At 40.1% G+C, this 26776-nt stretch overlaps 1 protein-coding gene across 1 annotated transcript in view; it reads right to left on the bottom strand.

The window, feature by feature from the left end:
- DNAI1 (dynein axonemal intermediate chain 1) overlaps nt 1-26776 on the bottom strand; it is a 137439-nt gene that overhangs the window by 91038 nt on the left and 19625 nt on the right. The window contains exons 9-12 of the mRNA XM_085303022.1: nt 25278-25412; nt 19335-19419; nt 18091-18208; nt 15967-16010 (exon numbers count right to left, since the gene is read on the bottom strand). Coding sequence (XP_085159148.1) covers nt 15967-16010; nt 18091-18208; nt 19335-19419; nt 25278-25412 — 382 coding nt within the window. The remainder of the gene's footprint in view (nt 1-15966; nt 16011-18090; nt 18209-19334; nt 19420-25277; nt 25413-26776) is intronic.

The raw sequence follows: 26776 nt of genomic DNA, 5'->3' as shown, positions 1-26776 counted from the left end.
TTCTAAAAGTAGATTTCAGAGTAAAACTATTAATATTCTAAAAAGYTGAATTAAAATGAAAGTACTTCTTTTTGTGTTAAACCCAAATAAAGCCAGTTGTCTAAGTATATGGGAAAAAAGCAACAGGTTGCAATCCTTTGACCAGATAACAAAAGCAGGTTGATTAATTGTGGGAGTTAAAGTGGAGGGTTAGCTCCCTATTATTTCTTGCTTCCTGGGCAATCTGGCTTCCCTCCACCTTCTCTGGAGCAGAGAAAGAGGCTTGAGARCATCTAGGAAGCATGTGTTGCTCCAGAACATCACTCTCCTACCCTGTGTGGGATGGGGGAAAGAGCACAGCTGGACATCTCCAATGTACATGAAGGGGCTGCATCAGACCCTGGGCAAGATGAAGGTAACATGCCTGGGAAACTGAACACAACAAAACACTCAGACACTTCACAGAAAAAAATAACGTGTTGCAACATGAAAATCAGCTCCCAGTATTTTGCAGTGATGATCCTGTTCTTCTGACCACAGTCTGATAGCTTGGGTACAAACAWACAATCTAACGCACTAAGGCTGCCCAGGAAGGCTCTGCACTTAACCAAACATCTCCAAACTTCAGAGCTCTTGGCATCTACCACCTGACCATACAACAGCATTCTGAGAATCTACTRTGCTGTCTTCTCTTTTGAATCCTCACCGCACAATAAAAATGATGATATAACTGTCCCTTTATAGGGATGTCTCATGCAGTACCAGAAACCACTTCATTAGGCACTATTTGACGAGAGGAGCTACAGTAGATCAGTGACTCCCATTTGGACTGGGCCTCCTATCACTATAGGAGTCAGTGCTCTTATATGTGGCAGACTCAGATGAGAATAACTCAGCTGACTCCGTCAAGGCTCTTGGAACAAATACATGCCACCTTCCTTTTATTGCAGATGACATTCTTTCTGATGGCAGCCACTTGGTAAAATTTAGCAATGATCTAAATCCAGTGTGATAATGTTGCAAAACTCATTATCTTCATAGCAAGTTGGATGCATAGATTAGCCAGTACTTCACACAGAGTAAGCCTCAAATTGCCCTCAAGGAAAGCAGTATTCTCCCTTATCTTATAGCTGAGGAAACTGAAGTGAAGAAGAGCTGCTGAAGACACAACCCAAAGCTAGTTATATGATTCACAGCTTAGATTCCTCCCTGATAGAGGTCTAACCATCCCTAAATCCCCTTTCTACCATCTGTAGTTGACTTCATCCCATAATATCCTAAAACTCACTTTTTCCATCTCTCACCTGAATTTCAGCAAAGTGATATCCCTGAGCACAAAACACGCAGCACTCAGAGGAAAAAAAAAATGGTACAGAGGTTTTCATACTCTTTCAGCTTTACAAGTGTTTATAGACTGAAAATTTGGGCTGTACTTATTTTTCAAAGTCTAGAATTTTTGAATTATTCTTGATAGGCTCTTAACCTAAAGTGACCTACAATAAGAGTCAGTGGAGGTTAAAATTCAGACATTCCTGACTACGATAGTTAGGAAGCTTAGTGAGTACTACCAAGCATGAAATGAAGAATGGAGAATGAGGATTGAGTTCCCTATATAGGGATCAGCTGAGAAAAATGTTGCACTGGAGAATATGTATTTTTATTGTGCAGTAACAAAAAAGCAATGGAAAGCTAAGAGGAGTTTGGATGTCTCATGAGYTTCATCTCTGCCGAAAACACTTCTTCACATAGATTTTCTTCAGGATTTTACAAATTCTCTCTGCTCTGCTCAGAGAAATTAGCTCTGCTGAGATAAGTGCAACATGAGTTATCCTATCCTCCAGGTTTCTATCTTAACCCTTCTTGCAATGCTAGAAACATCCTGACAAGCCATGTTTGGCCTGGAGAAGGGCTGGATCTTCGGGTTTGCTTCCTCCTAGTCTGTAGTGACCAGATGCCACAGCTGGTGTAGAAAGGGCTTTAAATGAACGGTAAAAAGATGACCTCTGGTGTCCGGAGCAGAAGCGTAGAGAGGAGACAGCAAGGAAGCCATGCTTTGTACTCCCGGACTCTGCTTTACAGCCCGAATAATTCTCTGATAAGCTTCATTCACTAACACTATTGTGGGACAAATGAATATAACCAGTTAACTAATGAAAGCAACATATAGCAACAGGCTACAGTGCTTGGCAGGAGCATTGCTGTTTTCATTTCCGTGCTTTCATATCAGTTCTTCCTCCACAAAGCATCTAATCAGCCAGCGCTGTACAGTGGAAAATGAATGGTTTCCTTCTGAGAGCTGCCTCATGATGCCAGAAAGCAAAGTGAGTTTGTAAATATTTGATTAGAAAAAGCAAGTAAAATTGGCATGAACACACTCAGGAATTAACGCTGTGCTACTTTTTGATATGATATTYATAGGACAGAAGGGGAGATGACGCCAGCCAACATAACATATGTGGTACTACACTAAATCCCTTCACCAGTAATTCTGCCCTTACAAAGCCAGCGTTTCCAAGGATCTGTTTTTTAAGCAGCTGATTGACAGGAGCTGACATAGTTTCCAGGGGATATATTGGGTGTTATGTTCCTGTCCTCGGATAGCACACAGAGGATGGCACAGCAGCGTCCTCAAAGCCTGTGTGTACACCAGGAACRGGGCTAAGGAGGGGAATGCTCTCCGCTTCCTCTGACCTAGGCATCCTTTGAAAATCTCCCAACCAGGACCAAACTACATGAGCAGTCATCAACCCAGGCATATCCTTCCGTGGATGTTTTCCTGCAACATGACCCTGCTTTAGGGAGGTGTTTCAATGCAAGATCCTCTCTCTGAACAGTGGCACCTAGGTAGGACCATGATGAGTTTAAAAGCAGTCTGTGTACATGTCTGCCCAAGGAGTTAACTGGTCCCTGCTGCCACGGGGCTACGATGGACAGCACTGCCAAAGGAAAGGACACTCTCTGCTACAAAGGATGGGTTCTTGCTCTCCCACCTGGCTGAAGTGGGAAAGCTTTCTGCTGGTTTCCAGTCCAACCTCTGTTCCTTTACTTTCRAATTTCAGCTTTGGAGAAGTAACAAACACTGCAGCAAGGAGCGTTAGGTGCCCTCTTGCAAGTTTTTTTTTTCTCCAGCAAATTAATCTGAAAGGGCTGCAACAGGCTGCCTAAGCACAGAGTCCCATCTTTTTGAGCTTTTAAGAACTGTGCAGCCACACATCTGTCAAAAGACAGGTAGAATTAAGGCTATCGTGGCATAGGGAAAAGGATTTCTGGAGGCCCAGTCCTGTCAGATTTTACATCATCCTTTAACTTCATACTTTGACTTTTGTATGAAACCAGCACTGCAATATGCAAAGATCAAAATCAAACCAATATAATAATTTAGTTCCTTCCAACAAATAAGAAAAAGTCCTATGTTGTAACACAGAAAGTAGACAATGTCAAATACCTTTCCAATGAAAACAATAAGCTGATTCTGATCTTATTTATGTGAACAGAAATTAGACACAATTCCATTACAACCAGGTAAGATGCTAAGCCTAGACAGGAAATCAGAACTCAGCCCAAGCTACTTCAGATGCTGCCTGATTGTCTTGTCCTACTCAGCACAGCAGGGAGTGTCATGATCACAGAAAATACCAGTAAGGTGTGATAATCATCCTTACTGGTAGTAAGCTTTCACTGCCCAATTTATCTCAATCACTTCATGTAATTTTTAGAATTCCTGCTCTGTAACTGTTTGCCCAAACTGACAATTTCTTTCTCTGCTTCAGCTGGAARTAACATTCTCTGCTTCCTCTTAACTAACTCTGCAAATATGTAGAAACATATGCATAAGTAAAAGAAAAAATGCATGATTAATAGTGAAATGGCACCCATTGAGGCTTGGAGAAAGCCGACGATTCAAAAAATAAGAGAATTAAAATGGGAAAGTCAATAGCTTGTTAAAATGTGAATCAGCTGGTCGCCAGTGGCCAAAACAGAGCATGATCCCAACTGACTGTCGTTTGGAAATTTACTGAGATTTCCTGTTGGTGGCACCTACCTTTACAGTCCATTTGAAGTCACTTATACACTGCAGAAGAACTCAGAAACAGCATCACAGGCTAGGACTATACTAGGACTATATACTGTCAGCTGTAATACCATATGCAAGAAATGATAAGAATTAGTTTCAAAGAAGAGAAGGAAATTGCAATTTTCAGAGTGTACTGTGAAATCTGAAAGGATTAGAGGCTGTCAGAGATTCTGCAGTACAAGTATAAGAAGAAACTAAGCTCTGATGCCTTTAAAGTATGGGTGATCCCAATGGGGCCAAGCATGTGGCTAGAAAACTTGAACACATTTTTGCAAATCTGAAAATACAGTTCAACTTTCCTTCACAAAACTTAACTCATGCTTCTCAATGGGAGTCCAAATTCAGAAAATTTCATTAACAAGTCAAAAATGCTTGAGCCACAGCAGCAATCTAATCATCACAGGTCAACTGAAACAGATCAAAGGAAGCGCACAAACAGCAAGCAGCATCATAGCTGGATCAGACTCATGACTTACTGGTGATTTCCTAACCATATTTCAGGGATCAGAGTGAAGCTGCAAGCTCGCCTGGCAAGCCATGTGAAATGGCAAAAGTTGCAAGTCAGTAGTTCTGTGCAGCCGCAAACTCACTGGCATTTCTCTCAGTTCACATTTTCAGAGTGTCCTGATATCTTGAATGTCAAGTCCATTCAGTCGGGGACAAGTGCCACTACCTCCATCAGGAGACAACTGCTTAGAGAGCTGTGCAAAGCATCCTACAGACAGGAGCCACAACAGGGCTGCTAATTTTATCAGGACTGCTGCAATAGCAGGAGGGTTTTTTCCAAGCCTCAGCTTCATTATTTAAACACAAGCTCAGCTTCCACTTTGTTTCAGAACAAAAYATTCCCAGCCCTCATGGCAATAAAGGAAGGTTTTAAAACACCAAACAAGCTCCACCCTGAAAGTACAGGAGGCAAATAAAAAGAAGTCAGGTCTCATCAGTCATAATAATGTCACGATTTTGAGAGCCTTCTTCATGATCTCCAAATGATGAGACTTTGTAATACTGTACCAACCTCTGGGAAAATTTTCCTAACTGCCTAAGAAATTTTCCTTATTCCATGAAGCATAAACTCCCAATGCTTATTAGTATTACCTTTCCCACTTCTAATTCTTCCTGTTCTCTCACTTTTATATATCAAAAGCTTCTTTGCTGAAGACATCATAAATTCTTACACTGCACCCAAAACGATTTAAAGCACGTTGTTTTTATTAAATATAGAAGCATATATATTCCATCACTCCCCACCCCCCTTAAATTCTGGCCCACAGACTACTTTGGTAATCTAAGTAATTTTGCTTTAAGGGCTGCTAGTAAAAGAAACAAATATTAGTTAATATATTTGTCAAGTGACTACATAAAAACAGAGAGAAATTGGTGCTTGTAAAGGTTCGTAACATTAGTTACATATATGGCCTTGCATTTAAGGGTGCATATTGCATGCAGTGTAGCAGGGGGCAAATTAAGGAACAGAGAGAAGTTGCATGGAGGGAGTTTTGCCTACTTCACGCTATGTTCTCTTGTCAACAGCTTTCTGCACTATAATTTCACTCCAGGGTTTAACTGACACGCATGCTCCTCATGCTGATTCATGCAGCCATGCTGTATAACTCACCTTCTCTGGGTAGATTCTTCTACAGTGTCCAGTATTTTGGTATGAGAGTAACAAAGCTTAATAAATAAAGCAAGGAAAATATAAGTTAGGTCCATAAGCRGGCCCTTTTGGCCAGTGTAGCACCAACAGTTATACCACTGCAAATGGTGTCTGTATAGAAAGCCTGATCACGAGCTCTGCAGACCTCACATGTAGTGATTTATCTTTTCCCCAGATGAATTAGAGAGAAGACAGATGATTTCATCTTAGTGCACAGATAAGAAAGTATTGTCACAATAAGAACTAATCTAACACAACCCAGCGGACYGGAGCACCATGTTCGAGGGCAGTAAAGCATTACAGCTGAAAGGTATCGAAACTCATTTCAAGGGTACATCCTCTAGATGTCAACCCCACAGCAGTGTGCTTATTAAGCATTCCCCCAACATCTTCCCCACCACAGGACTGAAATAGAGATGTTTTCTACAGCAAAAATTTAAAAAAAAAAAAAAAAAAAAAAAAAAAAAAAAAAAAAGAAAAGAAAAAAAAAAAAGCCTCCAAGCCACCCTCTTTTCCCTCTGGGGAACTGCTTGCCAAATGACAGACTCCACAGAAGGACACACCATTAAAGTGARTTTGACAGACTCAGTATGCAATTGAAAGGTGCAGATCACCTGATCATATCTATGCCTACAACAGCTAATGTGAAAAAAAAATCACAGTGCAACTCAGTACAAACGATTTATACGATCATGAAGTTTTTCAAAGCCAGCTCTTAACTACAAAAGCTGTATTCTTATAGTCATGGAAGATTAATAGCTCTACCTTCTTACCAAGGATTTTAGAACTTTTGAGCTTTAATAGTACTGAGCTGATTAACACCGTAAACTATGCACTAGGCATTAAATAAACCTTATTCACTCAGTGAAGTTCCTTATCTATGTGGCTGATTTCACAACCAAAGTTGCATTTGGGAAACAGAGGATATGGAGAAACCTCTCAGGTTACTGGGCCCAGAAATTTTCCTTGGCAGGCAACCACAGCAAATCCATAGCATACTAAACTCTCCCTTAAACTAATATTTGTGCCTGCGCTAGCCTTAAGTGGCTGTTATGCCTCCCTGGTATTTATCACTCGTGATACATTTATGGAGAGCTATGAGTGCTAAACAAACCAATTCTTTTTGTCTCGTCTTGTATGGAGGCTATTCTCATTCCCCTCTGATCCCTACAACCCTTCTCTTTGCTTGTTCTAGTTTGAATTTATGTTTCCTTGGCACAGGTGACCCTGGAAATGGTGTTGTGCTCCAGCTGAGATATCATCATAGAACATGAATGCTGCAGAACAAGACACTATTTGTACTGGAAATACTTCACCTGACTCAGCCTTGAACTGCTGCACAATAGCCCATAGCTATTACTGCAGAATAAGCAGCAACTCAAACTGGCAAAAGCCTGTATCTCAGATGAAAGGGGGAGGGCGTTGCATATTTTATGCAGAGAYCAAAACAAGGAGTTACGGCAAGCATAATCTATTTAAGATGAGAGCTCCTGCCACAATCAGAACRCACCACCAGTTTCTGCCATCTCCTGTTTAAAGTCTTCTGAAATGACTGAGACCTTTGAAATCTCACTGCATGCTTCATTTCTGTTCATCTCCTAGGAYTACCATCATATAGAAGACAGATTTCCCCCATGTTTTTTTAAGTCATCACTTTCTGTGCTGTTGTTCATCCCAGTAAAGGTACTTTCAGACTCTAACACTGCTCAGAAATGACATCACTTCCCAAGAAGTTCGCTATTCTCTCACTACTGATTTAAAAGTGAAGTATGATCAGGATGAGAAAATATTTCGATGGAATGGACAATATCATCTAAGTCATGTAAGTTGTGCCAATGCCTTAGAAATGGGCAATAGCCATTCTGGGTTAGCAATGAATTAACAACCAGAGCCACATAGAGTGCAGTACTCCAGCATTAGCTTCCCCATGAGATGCACATCCAGTCTTTCTTCTTGGGATCTCTAAAGATCTCAGTTTAGTTCTGCTAAAAAAAAAAAAAAAAAAAAAAAAAAAGTTGCATTTTGTCCTGACTCCTGCCTAAGCAATCACAATATACCCTGCTAAATTTTCTTCAAGGTCTGTCTAAGCAGTTACCATATTCTCCTCCTTAAGATGCAATCCTATTCCCTTCAGCTTAATGGCCAGAAGCCACTATTATATCACACTGGAATTCCCCTGAAGAAAGGGCTGTATAAACCTGTTTTATTGTCAGGGTAAAAGAATTTTATAAAATTTCCAGCCTTTGTGAATCTACCCACATTAATGAACTTCCCTCTTGAAATCCTAATGAAAAGRGTTAAATCAAGATCAAATCTCTGATACAGATTCATAGTCTTGCTACTGTTATCCCTCAGACAGAACTAGAACCACTTGGATTAAGTAATCTGCTTTGGGGACCATGTCAAGGTTTTAGCACTGAAAAATAATACAATCAGAAGAAAACCAAGTCCTTCAAAGTACAAGTTAATTTGGAAAAAATAATTAAATAACTAGCATARTAATTATAGCTAAGTTATGTTGGGTTGTTTTTTTATCCAGATTTTACTTTGCTGTTTATCTACCTAAATGTTGGGTTATCTGAGGAACAGAACATGCGTCAGAGCCTTGCAAGGGCTGACTGCTCCTTAAGGGACAGGGAGTTGATACCCGACCACAGTAACATAGCCATCAGGGCAGGGTCCTCACCAGCCAGGGCCAATGCCTCTGGCCCYGGGCAAGGTGAGCAGGGCAGGCCCAGAGATCATGGCAAAGTTCAGCCAAAAGTCCAAATCATCAAAGAAGCTTGTGGTGACAGGGTATGCCGAGGCTGGGCCGGATGGTTGCCTGCGGACTGAGGTTGTTACCAGCAGGGCCATGGCCAAGCAGAGGCAGGGTCATGGTGGAGCTGGAGCCTGGCACCACTATAGCACTGCTGGGCAGGGACCAGTGGCCCCAGGCTGGTCTGAAGTAGGGTCCTGGGCCTGGGCACGGCAGCGAGAGGCCCCAGGGGAGGTGAGCAGGGACAGTAAGACCTGAGAGTGCCCTCAGGGCCCTGACCAGGTTGCTCATCAGATTACAGTGTGCATAGGAGACTTGATTCCAGGGTTTTAGTCAACCTGATTCCAGACTTTTGATATTGAAAAAAATCAAGCTATAATAATAACATAACATTAGTATTGGGTTGGGGTCCCAAATGCAAAAATACACAAATACTGCTCAGCTAATAGAATATGGATATAAGAACATCTACATTTCAGAAAATGAATCTTTAAAACAGATATGAGTATAAAATAACACTTTTAAGAGAGAGTGTATAGAGCTGTTTTGCCTGTCCTTAGTATCTTCTGATCACCTTGTCCTGGGAGGAAAGGTTTTCATTATCAGACCATTGCCTTGACATCAATAACAAAAAAAGCTAACACATCTCTGCTTGGTTTCTGTTGTGCAAATACTAAAACAAGAATTCCCTCAGTAACTTAACTGTGGCTGTTTTCAGGGACAAAGCTAAGAAAGAGAAGGAGTCAGACTGGCTTTATCAGACAGGTAAGACTCCTTGGCATACAAATGTTTAGACTCCTGAGGATCAAGATGCATTAATCAAACTAACTTGGCTAGASGCAGAGGTAAGTGGATGGAAGTTAATGGCCTGCAATGCACTGGAGACATGACAGGATGGCTGAGCATTTCCTTTGATCTCCAGGCTGCRCAAAAACCTCTTAATATGTCTTTTTCCCCAAACACATCAACAGAGCTCTTTATTATTTTACRCTTAGCAGAATGCTACAGTAAAAGACTACATTATGAGTTGATTTAAAATTAAATGAATCAAAAGGTTAACACTAGCAAAATTAGGCAAAGCTTAGAGAATTTAAACTACAAATCAGTAATTAAGTCACCAACTGGAATTAATTTTTCATGTGATTCATTCCAAGTATTATACCTATTAGGTTTTATTTACCAACAGATTTGACAGTATAATAGGTACTACCACTGGTACTCTCGGAGCCTGTATGAGTAGTAAGAGATACTTGGTATTTGGAAAATAGATATAAAAATGTTGTAATTTTTGATGTAATTATGCTTAATTGACCACAATTAATTACTTATCTCAATAAACCAAATGTATGATGGCTTAAATTTCTAACAGTGATTACACTGAAGAGGTTTTCAGAGACCTCCAGAYCATGGAGGAAGATACAGATATTTTGCAAGTGAACTTTAAACTCTCTAACAATAGACAGTGCAGACAGCAGCCCCAAAAAAGGCAAGACTAATACATTAAACTCTTGAAGAACATAAGCTATGAAGAATATAAGATTTTTCTACATTAATTCTTGTTTTAAGTGAAACAAACAAAGCCACCAAAGAGCAGAAATTACAGACAAATATCATATCTTTAAAATTTACACATTTTAAAATCTACAAAAGTTGGGAGTTTACCACACTCCAAAGTTAACTGTTCTCAATCACTCAACTGCTATTAAAAAGCCACAGTTCGCTTCATCTGAATTCATGCAGCTCCAGCTTTTCTTAGATCTCATTACAGCATTTTCGTGGCAGATTAAAGATCCCCTTGTTACACTATCTGTCTTCCTGATATAGGGAGTTAGTAGACYGCAATCCAACTACCTAATAAACTTCTAATTGACAAACTAACAGACTGAGTTCCTTGCATTTGTTTCTAAGGTCAGTCCTCCAGGTCTAAGATTCTTTCATTCTTTTTGGAATTCTCTACAGTTTATGACCCTACTCCTCAGCATGTCAAAACCAGAAGCGAGCACACCATTCCAGGGGGACCACGCCAGCACACTAAATACCAGGGTAAAAGAGCCTCTCAGTTCCTTTCCAAAATGCCCCTTTATAGAGAGTCAAGGATCAAAGGCCTTTCCTAACTGCAGTATAGTCCTGGGGTTTCACCACTGCAGAATCACAGAATAGCTGGAGTTGGAATGGACTTCTGAGGATCACCTGGTCCAACCCCCTGGCTCAAGCAGGGTCAGTTAGAGCAGGTTGCTCAGAACCATGTCTAATCCTGTTCTGAACATCTCCAAGGATGGGAATTTCACAACCACTCTTGGCAACCTGTCCCAGTGCTCAATCACCTTCAAAGATAAAAAGTGTTCCCTTATGTTCAGATTAAATTTTCTGCATTTCACTTTGTGTCCATTGCCTCTCATCCTGTTGTTGGTCACCACYGAGAAGAGTCTGGCTCCATCTTCTTTATCCCTCCCATCAGATATTTATAAACATTAATAAGATTCCTCCAAGCCTTCTTTAAGCTAAACAGTCCCAGCTCTCACAGCCTCTCCTCATATGACAGATGCTTCTGTCCCTTAATCGCCCTTGTGGCTTTTGCTGGACTTGTTCCAGTAGGTCCACATCTTTCTTATAAGGGAGATCCCAGAATTCGACATTATACATCGGATGTGACCATACAAGTGCTGAGTAGAAGGGAAGGATCACCTCCTTCAACCTCCTAGCAACACTCTTGCTAATRTTGCCCAGGGTACCATTTGCCTTCTTTGCCATCAGGGCACTTTGCTGGTTCATGGCCAACCTCTTGTCCACCAGGATCCCTACATCCTTTTCTGCAAAGCTGCTCTCGAGGCACTGGGCTCCCAGTCTGTACTGGTGCAGGGGATTATTCCTCCCCAGGTGCAGGTCTTTGCACTTCCYGTTGTTTCTCCAGTCTGTCTAGGTCCCTCTGAATGGCAGTATAATTATCTGGTTTATCAGCCACTTCTTTCCATTCTGTACTGTCTACAGACTTGCTGAGGCTGTGCTCTGCCCTGCTGTCCAGATCATTGATGAAGACATTAAACACTATTGGACTCACTATCAACCCCTGGGGTACACCTCTAGTGACTGGCCTCCAGCTAAACTTTGTGCCACTGATCACAACCCTCYGAGTCTAGCAGTTCAGCTAGTTTTCAGTCCTACTCATTGGCCACTTATCTACTAAATACTTCATCAGCTTGTCTAAGAGAATGTTACAGGAGACAGTGTCAAAAGCCTTACTACAGTCRAGATGAACAACATTACTGCTCTCCCCTCATCCACCAAGCCAGTCATCTCATCGTAGAAGGCTATCAGGTTGGTTAAGCATGATTTTCCCTTCATGATTTTCCCTTCATAAACCCRTAACTACTCCCAATGACTTTTTTGTCCTTTACGTGTCTGGAAAGGGTATTCCCTGCAGTTTTCAAGCTTTATTCAAAATAACTGCTCCTCAAGATAAGGCTCCTCCATTGATGCATGACTTGAATTTATTTTCTTAGAAGTATGGGCACACACTTGGATATTGTAATACATAGTGATTTCTTGTACTCAGCTACCAAAGGAATCTAAATCACTCTATATCTTTGATTTGATTGTTCCATTCCTTACTACTTCCTAGATTATTTATCTCATCAGAACATTTTATTGGTAATGATTTTCTATTTACTTCTTCCTCATGGATGAAAACATAGACCAGCTCTAGTTTTTAATGACTTTTGATATGTTTGTCCTAGGGGCATCTTATCACTGGGTTTGATTTCCTGTCATTTTTTCTCCAATAGCCTCTTTTAATTAAYCCAATGTAGTCAAGAAATACTCCTTACAGCTACTAAAAAGTCACATAGCACACACAATATTTATAAATTAAGACGGAGCAGACCCATGTCCTTCATGTCCTTCAGGGTTTTCTATTTGATTGTGGAGACACTGAGTGTCCATAAAAATGTTCTTAAATTATTCACAAATAGGACTCACATTTTCCCTTTTAGTATTTTCTCTTTGCTTATTTGGCTGATAAATGTTTTCTGCATTGTAATAGGAACCCCTTTGGAGTAGCAAGTTGGTGTATTATTTAGAAAGGCTTCAGTCTGTCTGCTGTAACAAATATAATCAAGTAAAATCACTAGCAACTAAGCAACCATTAAGTTTTAATTCTGTAACTGTTTGATTTTTCTTTCTCAAGATAAATTCTAATATAACACTAACAGTTAAATAACTACCATTAATAACTGGCATCGTCAGTATTGGCAAACAGTGATAGTCCTAAAATTTATATACAAATGYCCCAAAATGTCAATAAATAATACATTCACAGCTTAAAAGAAATATTCAGCCATCATACCGGCACAATATTGTTCTCAATATTGTTATCAAAAAGTCGGAGTGATCCTCCTGGGCCTGTTAACATTGAAGACATATTTAATTTTAGCAGCATCAAATCAGTGCTAGGCACAAGCTTCTGAACTGACACATTTTCCCAAAGCTAGGATCTGTTATGTTGTTTTCATGCTTTATACAAATACATGCCAAATAGGAAATTGAGTTTTTTAAGATAAAAATGTAATGTTGCAATACTGAAAGCAGAATACAATCCTCAGAAGTATAAATAGCTTTTGGGCCACCCTGAAGGTCCCTAAAGGCCACTATACTGTCTCCCGAGAGTACTGAGCAGTAACTGCTTAAAGAAAGAGCATAAGAATCAGGGAAAATATAGRTCTGTTCCCACATACATTCTCAGAGCTTCCAGCAACTTGCAGTTATGAACTTAGTGAATCAGCTGATTTTTCCTTTCCAACAGTCATCAGCAAACTGGCCTGCCATCAATTTGTTCAATCTTTTTTGAATCCATGTATACCTTTGTCCTCCAGAGCATAGAGGACAGGCACAAAAGTTCCACAATATCTTTATGTATCACGTTATTGTATTTCAAATTTGCCTTGGTCCTGTTGTTCAACAGTTTCATAAGATCTCTCTCATTCCTGTGTTACAGAAAACAGTAACCTATTTGACCTCTTTTCACTTTCTCCATACCGCTGAGGATACTACAGACCTGTATCGCATCCCCTCTTCCTCATCTATTTTAAGAGTCTTAGTGTGTTTATTCTCTCTGATACAGAAGTTGTTATATATATACTTCWGCTCATCCTTTTTGCCCTTTTCTAGATCTTTTCCAATTCTTCCATAGCCTAATATATTCTTCTTCAGAGTTCACAACTAGTGTTGCACACAGTAATCAAGATGTCAGTTTATCATGGAACTTGTTTAGTTTTCTGTTTCATTTTCTATTGTTGTTTCTATTGGTGTTTCATTTGTTGTTTTCTATTTTGTTTCTATAGTATCCAGAAGTTCTGTTTACTTTTCTTTCATAGTAATTTCTGCCAATATTTGTTCTGTCTTTTTGACTATTMCTGAGCACTACTGAGTATTTGAAAAGAAAAACTCAGAATGACTTCAAGATCACTTTCCTGAATAATAGCAATTTTCTTGGAGGTCAGTACTGAGGATTTTTTTATCCCATACRCATTATATTTCTCAACAAAGAATTTCATTAGCCATTCTACTACAGCTGAGATCCTTCAGCATCCTTTCAAAAAAACAAACGAACAAAAAAAACCTGTTCCCTGAAAGCAAACACCAAACTACTTCCCTTGTTAGTTCAGAATATTCACAACAAATTCTATTTTTTCAGGCCAAGTAACACTAGCAAAAATGTTCAACTATAATTTTCAAGTACGTGTAGAGCAACCTAAATGGATGGAGGGCAAAGAGGTAGGGCCCCCTCTTTGGCTTCCCCACTCTGTCCTCCACAAAGAATTTCTGCAGTTGCAGTGTTTGAGGTAAAAGTTTTAATGACTAATACTGCTATCTACCATTCTCAAATACCATCACCTGTAGCAACATGACTGATTTTCATTTCAGTTTCTACCTATTTCAAGCAAGACAGAAAATCATTAGTGCCTTACTCCAGAGTCATCTTTTATTTAAGTAAATAAATAAATAACAGTCAAGGAAGAAGGACAACTATCCTGGTACAGAGGATGGGAAGACTGACTGGATCAACACACTTGGTCCCTCTTGCAGATATAATGAGAACCATTCTGCAACCTAGTTTGAGATTTGGTGGTTCTTCTACATTCCCTTTTGATAACAACATCCATCTCAAGTAAAGGTGAGGTTTTAAGGTCAACCTCCCCTATATGAGAATGCCAGCAACTTGATTCTACTCATACTACCAATAGTGGAGAGCAGAGTCTTAATGAGTCCCAGAGGCACTTTCAGAGGTCCCAGGAAATGTATGGAGTAGCCTGCTGACATGATAACAGTGAAAAGTGAACACTACCTTGGTGAGGAAACCTCAGAAAGCTTGACGGAATCCTGTCTACAATCAGGACTCCATCCTATAGGAATTTCCCTGGGAGGCAGTGATCCTAGGGGGAAGCTACCAGAATGCTGTCYCTAGACTAAAAAGCTATTCACTACAGTCAGTGCTTCAGTTCCAGCTGGAAAGTAGAAGCAAGTAGAGAATGCAAGAGATAATGTTTATGTGTAGTGACCTTACTATCTTGTCTAGACAGGTGTAAAGGGGCAGAAGCAAAGGCAAGAATTTAGAATATAGCAGTCAGTTTGTCTGTAAGCAACAAGAGTTGCCACACAGGAGGAAAGTAAGGTTGTTGATACTGATCCCAGGTTTAGGATAGTTACATTCAGGGAAGGTAACAGAAGATGAAATTAGATGTCAATAGTATTGTTCTAAGGCACTACTCCATCGCTGACCATGGGGAAGAGAAAATGAGCAGTTTAGTGTAATGTACACAACAAAACAGTAACAAAACAGTGAGAAAATATCTGTTTGTTAGAATTCTTTTCCATTTTCTGAATGTGAGAGCAGTAATACCATACATTAATATGGAGATACACAGGGACCCCTGAAGCAGATAATTATCCTATGTCCAATCTTAGATACTACRTCAGGGGAAGAGTCTTTTCACAACATTCAGGCCTGAAGTGTCCTACTGGAGAGTTTATCCTTTGAGATACCCTGAAAGAAGATATCATCTAACAAGAAAGCAATGAGTTTACACTTAGAGAAGTCTCCCAGGATTGGCTTCGGGCAAAACATAATAGATCTGGTCCTTCAACAATCARAAGGGCAGGAGCAGGGAAATGCCAGTCAGAGCCCAAGGGAAAAGATACAAAGGATTGACTGGTGCTTCTAGAAGCCAGTCCTTGACCAAAGGAAAACTCAGCACTGCCATAAGGCAAAAGCCCTGGCTACCATTGCCTATGCTTTTCTAGATGTTTATGTCATGTGAAGGCCTAATCCCTTCCAACCTTACTGATTCTGTGATCTTGAGTTAAATTTCAGTGAACTCCTACAAAATCACTTGAGATCACCTACGAGATGCAATCTATGCCCAGAGTATTATATGATTTAATCTCAATGCACCACCTTAATATTTTAAATCTCTCAATCACACTTTCATATTTGTTACTTACAAGAGCCATATCCCACTGCAAAAAGGTCCTTGTATTTTGGATTCCTGTAACGAGAGAATTAATATAAGATTGCATTTATTATTAACTATGTAGCTCACTAGAAATGCATAGCGTTTCACACATTAACATCAGAGTCCATTCTCATAGGACTGTGTACAGTCTAAGGGCTTGACYCTGTGAGCATACGCAAAAGTCAAGTTTGAATGAATAATTTTTCTAGACTCGAGACTCATAAAAGAAATAGAACATTAGAAGACCACAGCAGTACAAGAAAAGGATTAAAAGCGCACAGACTGAGACAGGATGTCAATCTCTGGCACCGTTTGGCTTGTACGTTTCATAATCACTGAAAAGTTACTTTTAAAGATGAGTCTTCAAGGAAGAGGCAAAGGCAGGGATGTGTCAGCTTCTATCACTCAAGGCAAGAATAAAGGAGCTTCTAAACCACAACAAAATAATATCCCRCATACTCACTTTCCCTAACCTGTCACTACGTAAGGATGAATGTTCAAGAGACAGCTATCAGTTCAATAATTCATGACAACTACCACAGACCATGAAGGGAAATTCCCTTCTGACCCAGCCTGGTGACCAGTATATTTGCTGAAGCATAATGACTACAGGCGCTTAGCTATCGATGATGCCTCCTACAGTCCCTTTACTGAAAGACACCTACCTTCCTTACTGCCCCTGCTATGTGCAGTTACTGTAGGGTTTTCACGGAACAAAGCTCAATGCTATTGCTGCCCCTGAGCTCTCATAGCACACAATGGATAAAAATTCTCTAACTTACATGTATGTAAAACTTATCCAATGAATGTTTTCTCCAACTTCCTATTCTGAACAGAGAAAGTAAAAACACTTCTCTTTTCATTTCTCCTTTTTCACTTGTGCTAATACCTAGGAATCCTAATGACTTTTCACTATCCATTAGGAGCACTGTCACTAATAACAATGTGTGGAAAAAAGTAAATTTGGAAACCTTATTGCATAATTCAATTTGAAATTATTTCTCCATGTCCAAGGCCATCTTTCTGTTATTTCCTGGAGGTAAGAACAACAGTAGCACATAGTACCTACAGAAGATGTAATTCCTCCCAATTTTATATCTCATTTTAGTATTATTTTGTAATTCTCACATAATTGCATTGTCCTTTCTTAAAGTATAATTATTGCAATGGCTTGAATGGACATGAGACTTCAGTCATGCTCTGTCTCTCCATAGACCTTGTTTGGCAAGACACTGAGCTGCAAACAAGTGAGAGGAGGCCTAGCTGAAGGGGAGCAGAAGGCAGGAGACACCTATATCAATCTCATGCTCAGTTCATGAACCAGGCCAATTCTGGGGTGCACCAAGCCTCTTAAAAAGTAAAAGGACTCATTCACGGTGCTGAGAGTTTTTTCATGGTAATAACTAATGCCTCAGAAAAAGAGAGCCAATTTGAAAGTATTAGTGATAGTTTCTGGACTGACTAGGAACAAAGATACAAAAGCCGACTGTTAGGCAAAATTACCACAGTTGTCTGCACAAATAACTTTGTAAGACCATGAGTAAACAGGTTACCCTTCTTGGAGCAGCACTTTAAATGTGTCACAGTCATTCATAAAGGTTTTGTCTAGTATCAGCGTCTCAGCATCTTATAGTCTATACTGATACCTGATTGGCACATGCAATGTTTGCATTTCTCCTGTTGCTGCTTTACTTTTTCTCCTGTGATGGTACTGTCAAAAATGTAATCACTGTCCCTTTTCCTGCCCTAGACTGTGCAGGATTGATTCCTACTTAATAGTCTCCAAAGGTATGGCATGTGTCTCCCAGCTTGCTCAAGAAGGGACTATTATCTGCTCTGCTAACTGCACTTGCTTTGCCCTAGCACTGGACACAGAGGCTGCTTTGTCTTCACCTTTTCCTGAAAGGTGCAAGCCTGGCACCACTCAGTCTCACAGAAGGTACTTTCCATCCAGAAGCACCTGTCATGCTTATATACTGCCAAAAATAGCTGACTGTAATTATTTAAAACAGTGTTCCCAGAGAAACAAGTGCTGTCTTGCAAGGCGGTATGACATTTAATTCCATTCCCCCTGCAAACCACCTGAGAGCAAGCTTGCAATAAAAAGACTTACCAGGAGATGGCAGTAACTGCAAGTCTCTTGGTTTTGTCATACTGGAATTTCCAGAGTGGAAGGAGAGTTCCCTGCTGGTCTCTGTATTCATCGGAGGCATCCTCAAAATATTTAAAATCTAAAAACAAAAATCAAAGATTAAGTCCTAGTTAATAAATTTGAAGCAAAATAGCACGGTGCACTGCCAGGGAAGCTTTAGAAAAGGCTCTGTTAAAACCCAATTGTTTGTATAACAACTGCTTCAATCCTGAAGTCTTAATCTCAAAACAGCACCTGAGCCCTGTAAATGCACTTTACAAAACACCAAGTCGTTGCACCAAAAAGCCTATGGTCCAAAAGCAGACACAGGTTAAAAAAGAAAGCAGAAGTCTAGAGTGAGGAGTAACCTGCCCAAGGCCAGTGGGGCTGTGGGAGGGCTAAGACTATAAGCCAGGTCTCCCAAACCACAGTCCAGAGGCCAGAGGGTAGGACACTGAGTCAAAAGATCTCATTCTTCTGAGGACACCTGGAATAATCTGACTATTAGTTTCTCTGTYTGTGCATGTCACCAAGGCAGATTGCCACATAAGCATCAAAGGATGAGGGATTCTTATCTGGAAGAATGACAAGGTTGTGGATGCAGAAAAGCAGAGTAGAGAAAAATGCTTTGGTCAGGCRAGTAGACACAGCTACCCGTGTCCTYGTGCTCTGAGTACACAGGCCACTGGCTGTGGCCTTTCTGGRAGGGAGATGAACAAACGTAACAACATCCCTGCAAAATGGCATAGACACGAGAGTGTCCCCATGGCTGGGAGCTGTATGCCGGCCAGGGGGCTGCTCTGCACTAGCTGTGTGGAACACGCTCCGGGGGGCTATGCTGAGCTGGTACCTATCAGCTGGTCCTGCTGGCCCCCGCCAGCTGGCAGCAGGGCTGATGTGGCATGCYCATTAAGTGACTGGGGTCTGCTGTTCTGTTTGCCTTGTGTACATCAGCAGGTTGCCAGCCCTGCTCATTTTGGCTCCATTTTAAAACTGTTCGGCTGAGGCAGGACATCTGAGATGCCAACATGCTGTAAGGCAACAAMCCAGTTGCTTGCATAAAGGCACCAGCTATGCCCTAATCTTACACTGCTAATCTCTGCCTGGGCATAACTTGCTGAAACTCTTGGCCTGCTTCCTTTACTATGAGCCAACCTGCTACAACTGTGGTCACTCATCTGCAGGAATACTGGCTTGAGTGCAAACGTCTTCCAGCAGGGCCGTACCTTGGGCAATGTCATCAAATGTGTTCTGATTCACCATTCGCTCCATTATTTTGGCAGCCTTTGAGACCTTGGTTATATCATCACTCTGTTGAAAAGAAAAACAAGGAAGAAAAAATGTATATTCCATGTGTTTACAAGTCCTTCAGGCCCTGTCTGACTGAAAAACTCTTGAGTACTTCAATCTTTACTTGAATACAGGATAACCCGAAGCTCCTGACACCAGCACCTAATGGTAAGGGATTAGGAGTCCTTCAGTTAATCAMTGGTAATTCCAACTTGATGCATACATGCAGATCAATAAGATCATACAATATATAAAAGACAGTGTGTTGTCCAGCTCTTGTGGAAAGTCAAGAAGAATTCAGCTCCTGCTTGCTTTAAGTACCATGGAAAATCACATCCTTCTGGTCTGTGGCCACTACAAGTGGCAAACTTGCATATGTGAAGGTATGTAGGCCAGATTTCAGATGGCTAAGGGTCAGTTATGTGAGAAATACTCAAACTTCAAAAATAATTGAAGGGAAGTACTGGGGACCCTTTGAGGGGTGASATCTTGCAATGGAGAAAAGGAGAAAGGTTTTCAAATTTTAATCCAGTTTGTTTTTCTTCAAGATGCTCCTTAGACATTATTACAACTTCAYAAATACTAAGAGAAATGAAAGAAGGAGAGAAAGMGGGTATTTGAAACATCTCAAGTAGAAATCAAAACTCTCAATTGCTGAGATTTCACTCTTTTGACTTCTGGTTGCCATTATTGCTTCTGCCATGATGGGACCTGTCATTCTCTAAAACGCTTCCTCAAAAAAGAATTCACCTGTGCTAACAGTTGTCCGGCAATAGTGGCATCACAACTATAAAAATGTCACTGGCTCCTACCAGTATATTGCTCTCAGTAAGCTTAATTCACAGAGGCTAAATGTTGGAAAGGTTACAATATGATTTGTTCTCTCCAACATGGTAAAAGTCATAGTTGCACGGTACTGCTACAAGATACMCTGGAGTCCTACTGATTCATCAAGTGTGTTAGTTAGCAAGGCTGCCTTCCATTCACCTACAATTTACCACTTCGTAGGCAAAAATTTCTCCTCCCTTTATCATGCATGAACTACTGGAAGGAGCTGTGGAAGAATGGCAATGCTGTTCCCTACAGACACAAGCAGCTGTAGCTCTTACATGTCCAAGAAAACTTGCACTCCAAATACTCTGAATTTTCAGCCAGAGACATCATTCTGGAGCGAAAATCCGAAGGCAAGGATTATTTTATTGTGTTCTCAAATATGAATGCTATAGCCTGTATCATCTGTAATAGTCTTTTTTAATTTATTTTTTCGCTGGTGGGAAACAGTCTTACCTTAAAAAAATGTAAATGCAGGAACAATGTATTATTCAATGGACTTTTTCCTGCAATGTAGGAAACTGTCCAAATAAATTGAAAGAGCTTTAAGTCAGCTTTTTTATCAGCTAGCTGGGCTGCTAGCAATGCAGCCATGAATAACTATATTTTTGGCATTAAACTAGATCAGAGTAAGTTATTTTCTCATTGGATCATGCGCTATTTCGGGTTTGATTTATTCTGAATTTTACTGTGAAATAAATCTTCCATGGCAGTGATAGGCCTAATTTATCTTCTTTAAGATCCGTTTGAAACTGATTTTTTTCTCTGCAGGCCAACTCTGGGCTACATGTAGCCAAACATAATGAGAGCTCATCAACTAACAAAATTGTTTTGTTTATTTCTGTGCATAAGTTATTTTTAGAACGACAATAAAGTTAATGGAATCATATGTTAATATGGATAATGGGCTAGTACTTTGAAAATAAATATCTTGGTCTTGCTCTACTATTCATTAACACTAATTGCTTCATATTTGCCTCTCAGCAGCTGGACAGTTGCAACGTGCAACTCCAACAGACTGGTGCATGAAACAGGGCTCTGTATACACTGAAGTATAGTTGCACACCCAGAAGACAAACCCCATCCCAAAACCAACGCAACAGCTGCTTGTATCTCTGGCAAAAAGTATACTGTTACTAGGAGAAGTCTCCACTTTCAAAGAAAAAAGCATGGTATAACCRTATAGTCATCCGTAGGACAGCCAACACCTTCATATACTGCAAACATYCACTGTAAATCTCAAATAACATCAAGCAATTGTTCATTTTCAGAATTGTTCTCATCTGCTCATTTTCACTATTTGCTCTTAATAGTGATACTCTGTAAACAGCTGAATGAAGACAAGGGAGTTAGTAGTTTCCATAGCATCGTTCCAACAAACTCATCCGTTCCCTAAGATGAATTTCTAGCTGAACAATTATGTGAAGATTAATTGCATTCAGATTTCAGTGATTATTTCAGAAATAACTGGTGGTCATCCAGGAGCTTCCAAATAATAATTACAACTCTGTGGGCTGGGTTATCTCAAAGTTAACTGTACTGCTRTAGTGGGATGCACAAGTCAGACAGGACCTGAGATCACCACCAATCACATGAGTCAGGAATWAATATTTCTGTGTTAAATTTAATATTTTTTAGACTTTTAAAGCAATCATGTGACCAGTTCTGCTTTAGAGGAGTCAAGAGAAGACATTACTTCCGGCACACCAGTGTGAAAGAGCACATTCAAAAAAAGGCTGGAAGAAGCTTCAAGGTCAACAGTGGGTTACTGGTTCTAGATCCTCCCTAGAACCAGGCACATTTTCTCTCGTTCACAAGCTCCCCAAACTCCCTCCTGCGACATGGAAGATTTTGTCCCTGCCTCAGTAAGGTAAGCTCCAGATTTAACATGTTCTTAAATGCTTCATATCTATTTGTACTTCTGTCGCACTGTTCTCAACCTTAATAATTCMTGTCCCTCTCTGAAATCTCAGATTCCCCAGTATCTCAGATTCCCTCTCCACCTTTGCTCTACCAGTAAAATAAATCAATTGTTTTTACTCACTTCTTGTGTTCAAGCTTTCCATTCTTTTCCATACCTATCAAGGTTTGTAATCTGCCTCCACTGAAAAGAGGCAACCAAAACTATACTTCTAGATGAGTTATCCCAGTGCCTTGCATAACAGAAGTCGTATTTCTCTGCTAACCCTCACAGAACATTTTCTACCAACGTACCTGCCTTTTTCATAGCCATTTAACAACTCACTGATAGTCACGTTTATCGCTGTCACTTCAAACAGTAAGCCCTCACCTCATCAAAGGTCTTTTAGTCAATCCCCAAATGCACAGTTTTCCTTTCCAGAAATCCCTTCCACTCGGTACTAACAACCACCTTTCCCATTTATCTAATAATTTCCCAAAAGATATTACAGCAATAGCTTTACAGAACTTTAGGTGGATTAGCTTTACTATACTTTCCTTACCAAAGAAAACCACAACTGTTCTCTTATCAGACATGAGATTGTTGGGACACACCTTTGGTAAACTCACATGCTACTTTATTCTATTTCAGATTTTACTCTCAAGTCACTAACTATTCTTTCCCTCCAAATTAATTCTAACACTAAAGGTCACATTAATGGAACCATTTTTACCCTTTCTACATATACTCCATCTTTATTATTCTCCAGTTGCATAGTTTCACCCCTCTTTTGATAATTTGGTAAAAATCCATGCTATCACACTTGTGATTTCATCTCCTGTAATCTCAGGGTAAGAGGAGCTGGTCTGCACCAGTGTAAGTGCTTTAAGCTCTTCAGGTATTGACTGGTGCCTCTAGCCACTGCATCCTTGATTTCAGCCTTTYGCATAGACTAGCCGTGTCTCCTGCTGGATGTTCCACCATTTCCCTTCAGCAGTGACCAAAGGCAGGATGCCCTCAGCAAGTGCTTACCTGGGATGTCTCTGTTCAAATTACTATGTGTACCCAAAATATGTAAGCTGTGTGTCGGCAGGTCCACAAAACTCATTTCCCCATTTGCTGACTAGAGACTAGAGGTACAGATTCTGACACCACTGACCTTTATTTCCAAAGGCTTACACATAAGCAGACGTAATACCTGCTGTAAATCAGATTCTAGCCTTGGATTATGTCAAGTTGCATGTCTCTAATGTTAATGACTGGGAAATTCAGCAGGGTTCTCACACACTTCTCACAATCAGTCTCAATTCCGGAGACTGGCTCCGCATAAAGAAGCTTTTCCTCTCAGTTTTCCAGTGTACTGACTTCTTAGCTTCCCTGCAATCCTCTTGGAAAGTGCTCAGAGGGAAAGGTGCCAAAGGGGGAATCATGGGTGCATGGTTTGCAGCTTCCCACTGCTGTCAACGGAGCACGCAGCAGCTTGTTACAATGTCGTTTCACTGGCAGAATTCTTATTTCATTTTAACGATCAGCTTTTAGCAATCCATCCATTAGGCCCATAATTATATTGCTGACTTCAGGTCTAATTCTCCAACACTTACTCAGGTGAAAGATTTATCACTTTTAGAAAGAACTGTGAATTTCAATGGCACAATTCACACAAAGAAGCCTGTCAGAATATGTTCCTGGTTTGTTTACTCTAAGAGGCTTTTGATGGCAGAGCTATAGTGGGGTAGCTAAACCAGCAAAATCTTCTACTGCCAACTCAGCTGTATTGGAATAAAAGTGCTTATATTCCTACAGCTAGAGCCATTTTCAGAAGCCAGCATATATTACAGAGGTATATCATAGTTACAAGGATATAACTACACCTATTCAAGCGGCAAGCTAAGATTTYACTTCTGCGTTTTTATGGCATAGTTTTCATTGCATTTAGCTCTAATCATTACAAAAACTACTTCAGTTTGTCTTCTAAATGGTTTAACTTAGACAGACTGAGAGGAAGAAAAAAAACTACCCACAATTCTGTACAGATCAAACCCCAATGAAAACTTCCTGAATCCCCTGAAAACATTCTGGAACATGAAGCAAATCRTTAGAGGTTGCTGTATTGTTTTCCCAGTGCTTGAAGTGGGATGACATTTTTAAGATGGGATCATTGCTACTTTGGGGGATGGACCGTAGCATGACTGCAGGGCACTCCTACACCACTCTGRTGGAGCAACCTGGGTTAGAAACCAGTATCAGCCTAGCAGCAAGCTCAGAGCAGCTTCTGAGTTATGAGCTTGGCACAAGTTATGACACCTGCTGCTGAGAAAAGCCAGGCTAGCGGGGGCTGCTGGGCTGCCGCAGCCCTTGCCATTCACCCTGCCACCCTGGAGCGTTCAGGGCGGCCGACCTTCTCTGGCGATGATCTCGTTGCCATGGCTGAGATACCATTTTGCTGTGTAACTACCGAATTACAGCACTTCAAACATTGGGCAAAGATGTTTCTGACACTGTCCAACTAAATGAATAAATGTCAAAGATCCAGCCCTTCCTTCCTCAGTCAAGCCACCCAGAATCACTATTCAATTTTGCATATGTAAGCTTAGATTTCAATAATTTAAAACTAATTATTAATAACTTTTATATAAAGTATATATTATCTATATTACAGGTATATAATCATAAATGATAATTATACAACATTATACTAAAAACAGCAACATTTCGAAAGGATCACATATTTCTTTGACTTTAAAATTGGAAAATTATTGCTAACAGCTAAATCCCTTAGACCTCCTTGAAASCTCAGACAGTGTTTCTACTTATTTCATTCATTTATCCCTCACATGCTTGTCAAAAATGGAACACAAAACTGATAATGCACATCACAAGAAAGCCACAAATCTCATTTGGGTATCAAAATTTGAAGTCAAGAGTACGGTCTCACTGTTTTGCATTCTCATAAAAAATACAGCAGCTCAAAAAAGGAGTTTGGGAAATACAGTTCCTGGCAAAAAATAATTTCTGCATTTCTTAGGGCCAGCTGAGAGAACTAGTTACACATGAATTGCTGAATTTCATCTAACTTGCACTATGGATGCATCCACTATCATTCTGAGTGAGCTTCTCTCAGGATTATGAACTGCACACATGGTAGTACCTGTGTCTCCAGAGTAGTTGACTTTCTTCCCCTTCTCTTCTCTTCTTTCTTTGCTATATGGGTTCTTGGTTTTTCTTTCTCTTTGGACTTTTCCATTTTCTGAAGCTCCTCCACATAGGCATCATAGATCTCCCACTGAAAGACAGACAGAGACAAGGCTTATAGGGACATGATTATACTCCAGAAAACAAACATCTGCACCATCATAAAGACATGATAATGTTCACAACAGTAATGCTCCCCCTGGAATCAGTCTGGAATTAGTCAGAAGATGGTGGGCTTGTTTCTTGCACAAAAAGTGAAGGACTGCACTTCAGTATTTTTAAAGCTTCATGGGATATGTCTTACTTTTTGAGAAGACAGTATTGTGTTCTTAAGTATTTCCTTACCCCAACTCCCTTCTTGGTGCTTCACATCTACATCTTTCCCGTAGGACATTCTGTCAGCCCTGTCTGGCTATTTTAACAGTATTTAATAGGAAACMTGCATTAAACATCTGCTTTATGACATTTCTCATGTGGTGTTGGAAAATTCTATCATATCTGCTTAACACAATTTAAATCTTGGACTCTAATTCTGCAACATATGATCAAATTTAAATTGAGAGCAGTTTTACATCTTCTGCTCTGCCAAGAATGTCTTACTTGAGTAGATCTGTAAGTAGTTTTCCCACTTAAGAATTATTCATTTGTACTGGAGCACGAATATGGTATGAAGTAGATATGTTACTTTCAGAACAAAGAAAAGACAATCTAATCCTGACACATCAGATTTGGAGAGGGAGTATGATTCAAACACAAAAGGAAGACTAAAACATTGGCATAAAGAAAGATACCAGAAATAGTCATCAAAAATCTGCACTGTGTTACAAATTTACAGGTGGAAATGGGAAGGAAGGATGCTCCAAACACCACAGAAAAGGCAAGAAGATGTGATGAGAAGAGTGGGAGAAGGAGCAGAATAGATAACTTCAGAAGAGGAACATGCAAGCATAAGGAAGAACAAGAAGGAAGAAGAGTTGAGGGTAAAAAAAGAGCTTACATTAAAATATTAATACATATTCATTCAAATATTCAAGAGAATAAAAAGAAAACAAGGAAAAACTTTTCCTCTTAGCTTTCAGACATTTTCATGCCAAATTTCTGCAGTGGCTTCTTATCTTAATAGTTCTATTGGCTCAAGCTTTCAGATCATCTAAGTGTCAGAAAGAAACCAAAGGAAACTCCAGTTGGATGGAGGGAAGATCTTAGGCCAATTACTCTGTGATTTCAAGTTTGGAAATAGATGGAGTTACAGTTTTCAGCTTAACAGTGACACTGTCCCCTCTCCTTTCCTATCACTTTCTGGCAATGACATTTTTATAAAAGTTGTATCAGTTGACCCACGTAACCTTTCTCATGGACGTTCCTGTGGCCAACTGGTACAACAAACAGATAATAAATTTTGAGCCAATGTTCACATCAATGACAAACACAAATACATTTTRTGAGTATCTGTGA

The sequence above is a fragment of the Rhea americana genome, unplaced genomic scaffold (genome assembly GCF_003343005.1).
Source record: "Rhea americana isolate MKP2758 unplaced genomic scaffold, rheAme1 scaffold_196, whole genome shotgun sequence".
Taxonomy (NCBI): Eukaryota; Metazoa; Chordata; class Aves; order Rheiformes; family Rheidae; genus Rhea; species Rhea americana.
Note: the sequence above shows the minus strand (reverse complement) of the source record. Positions and strands in the feature narration are given on the sequence as shown.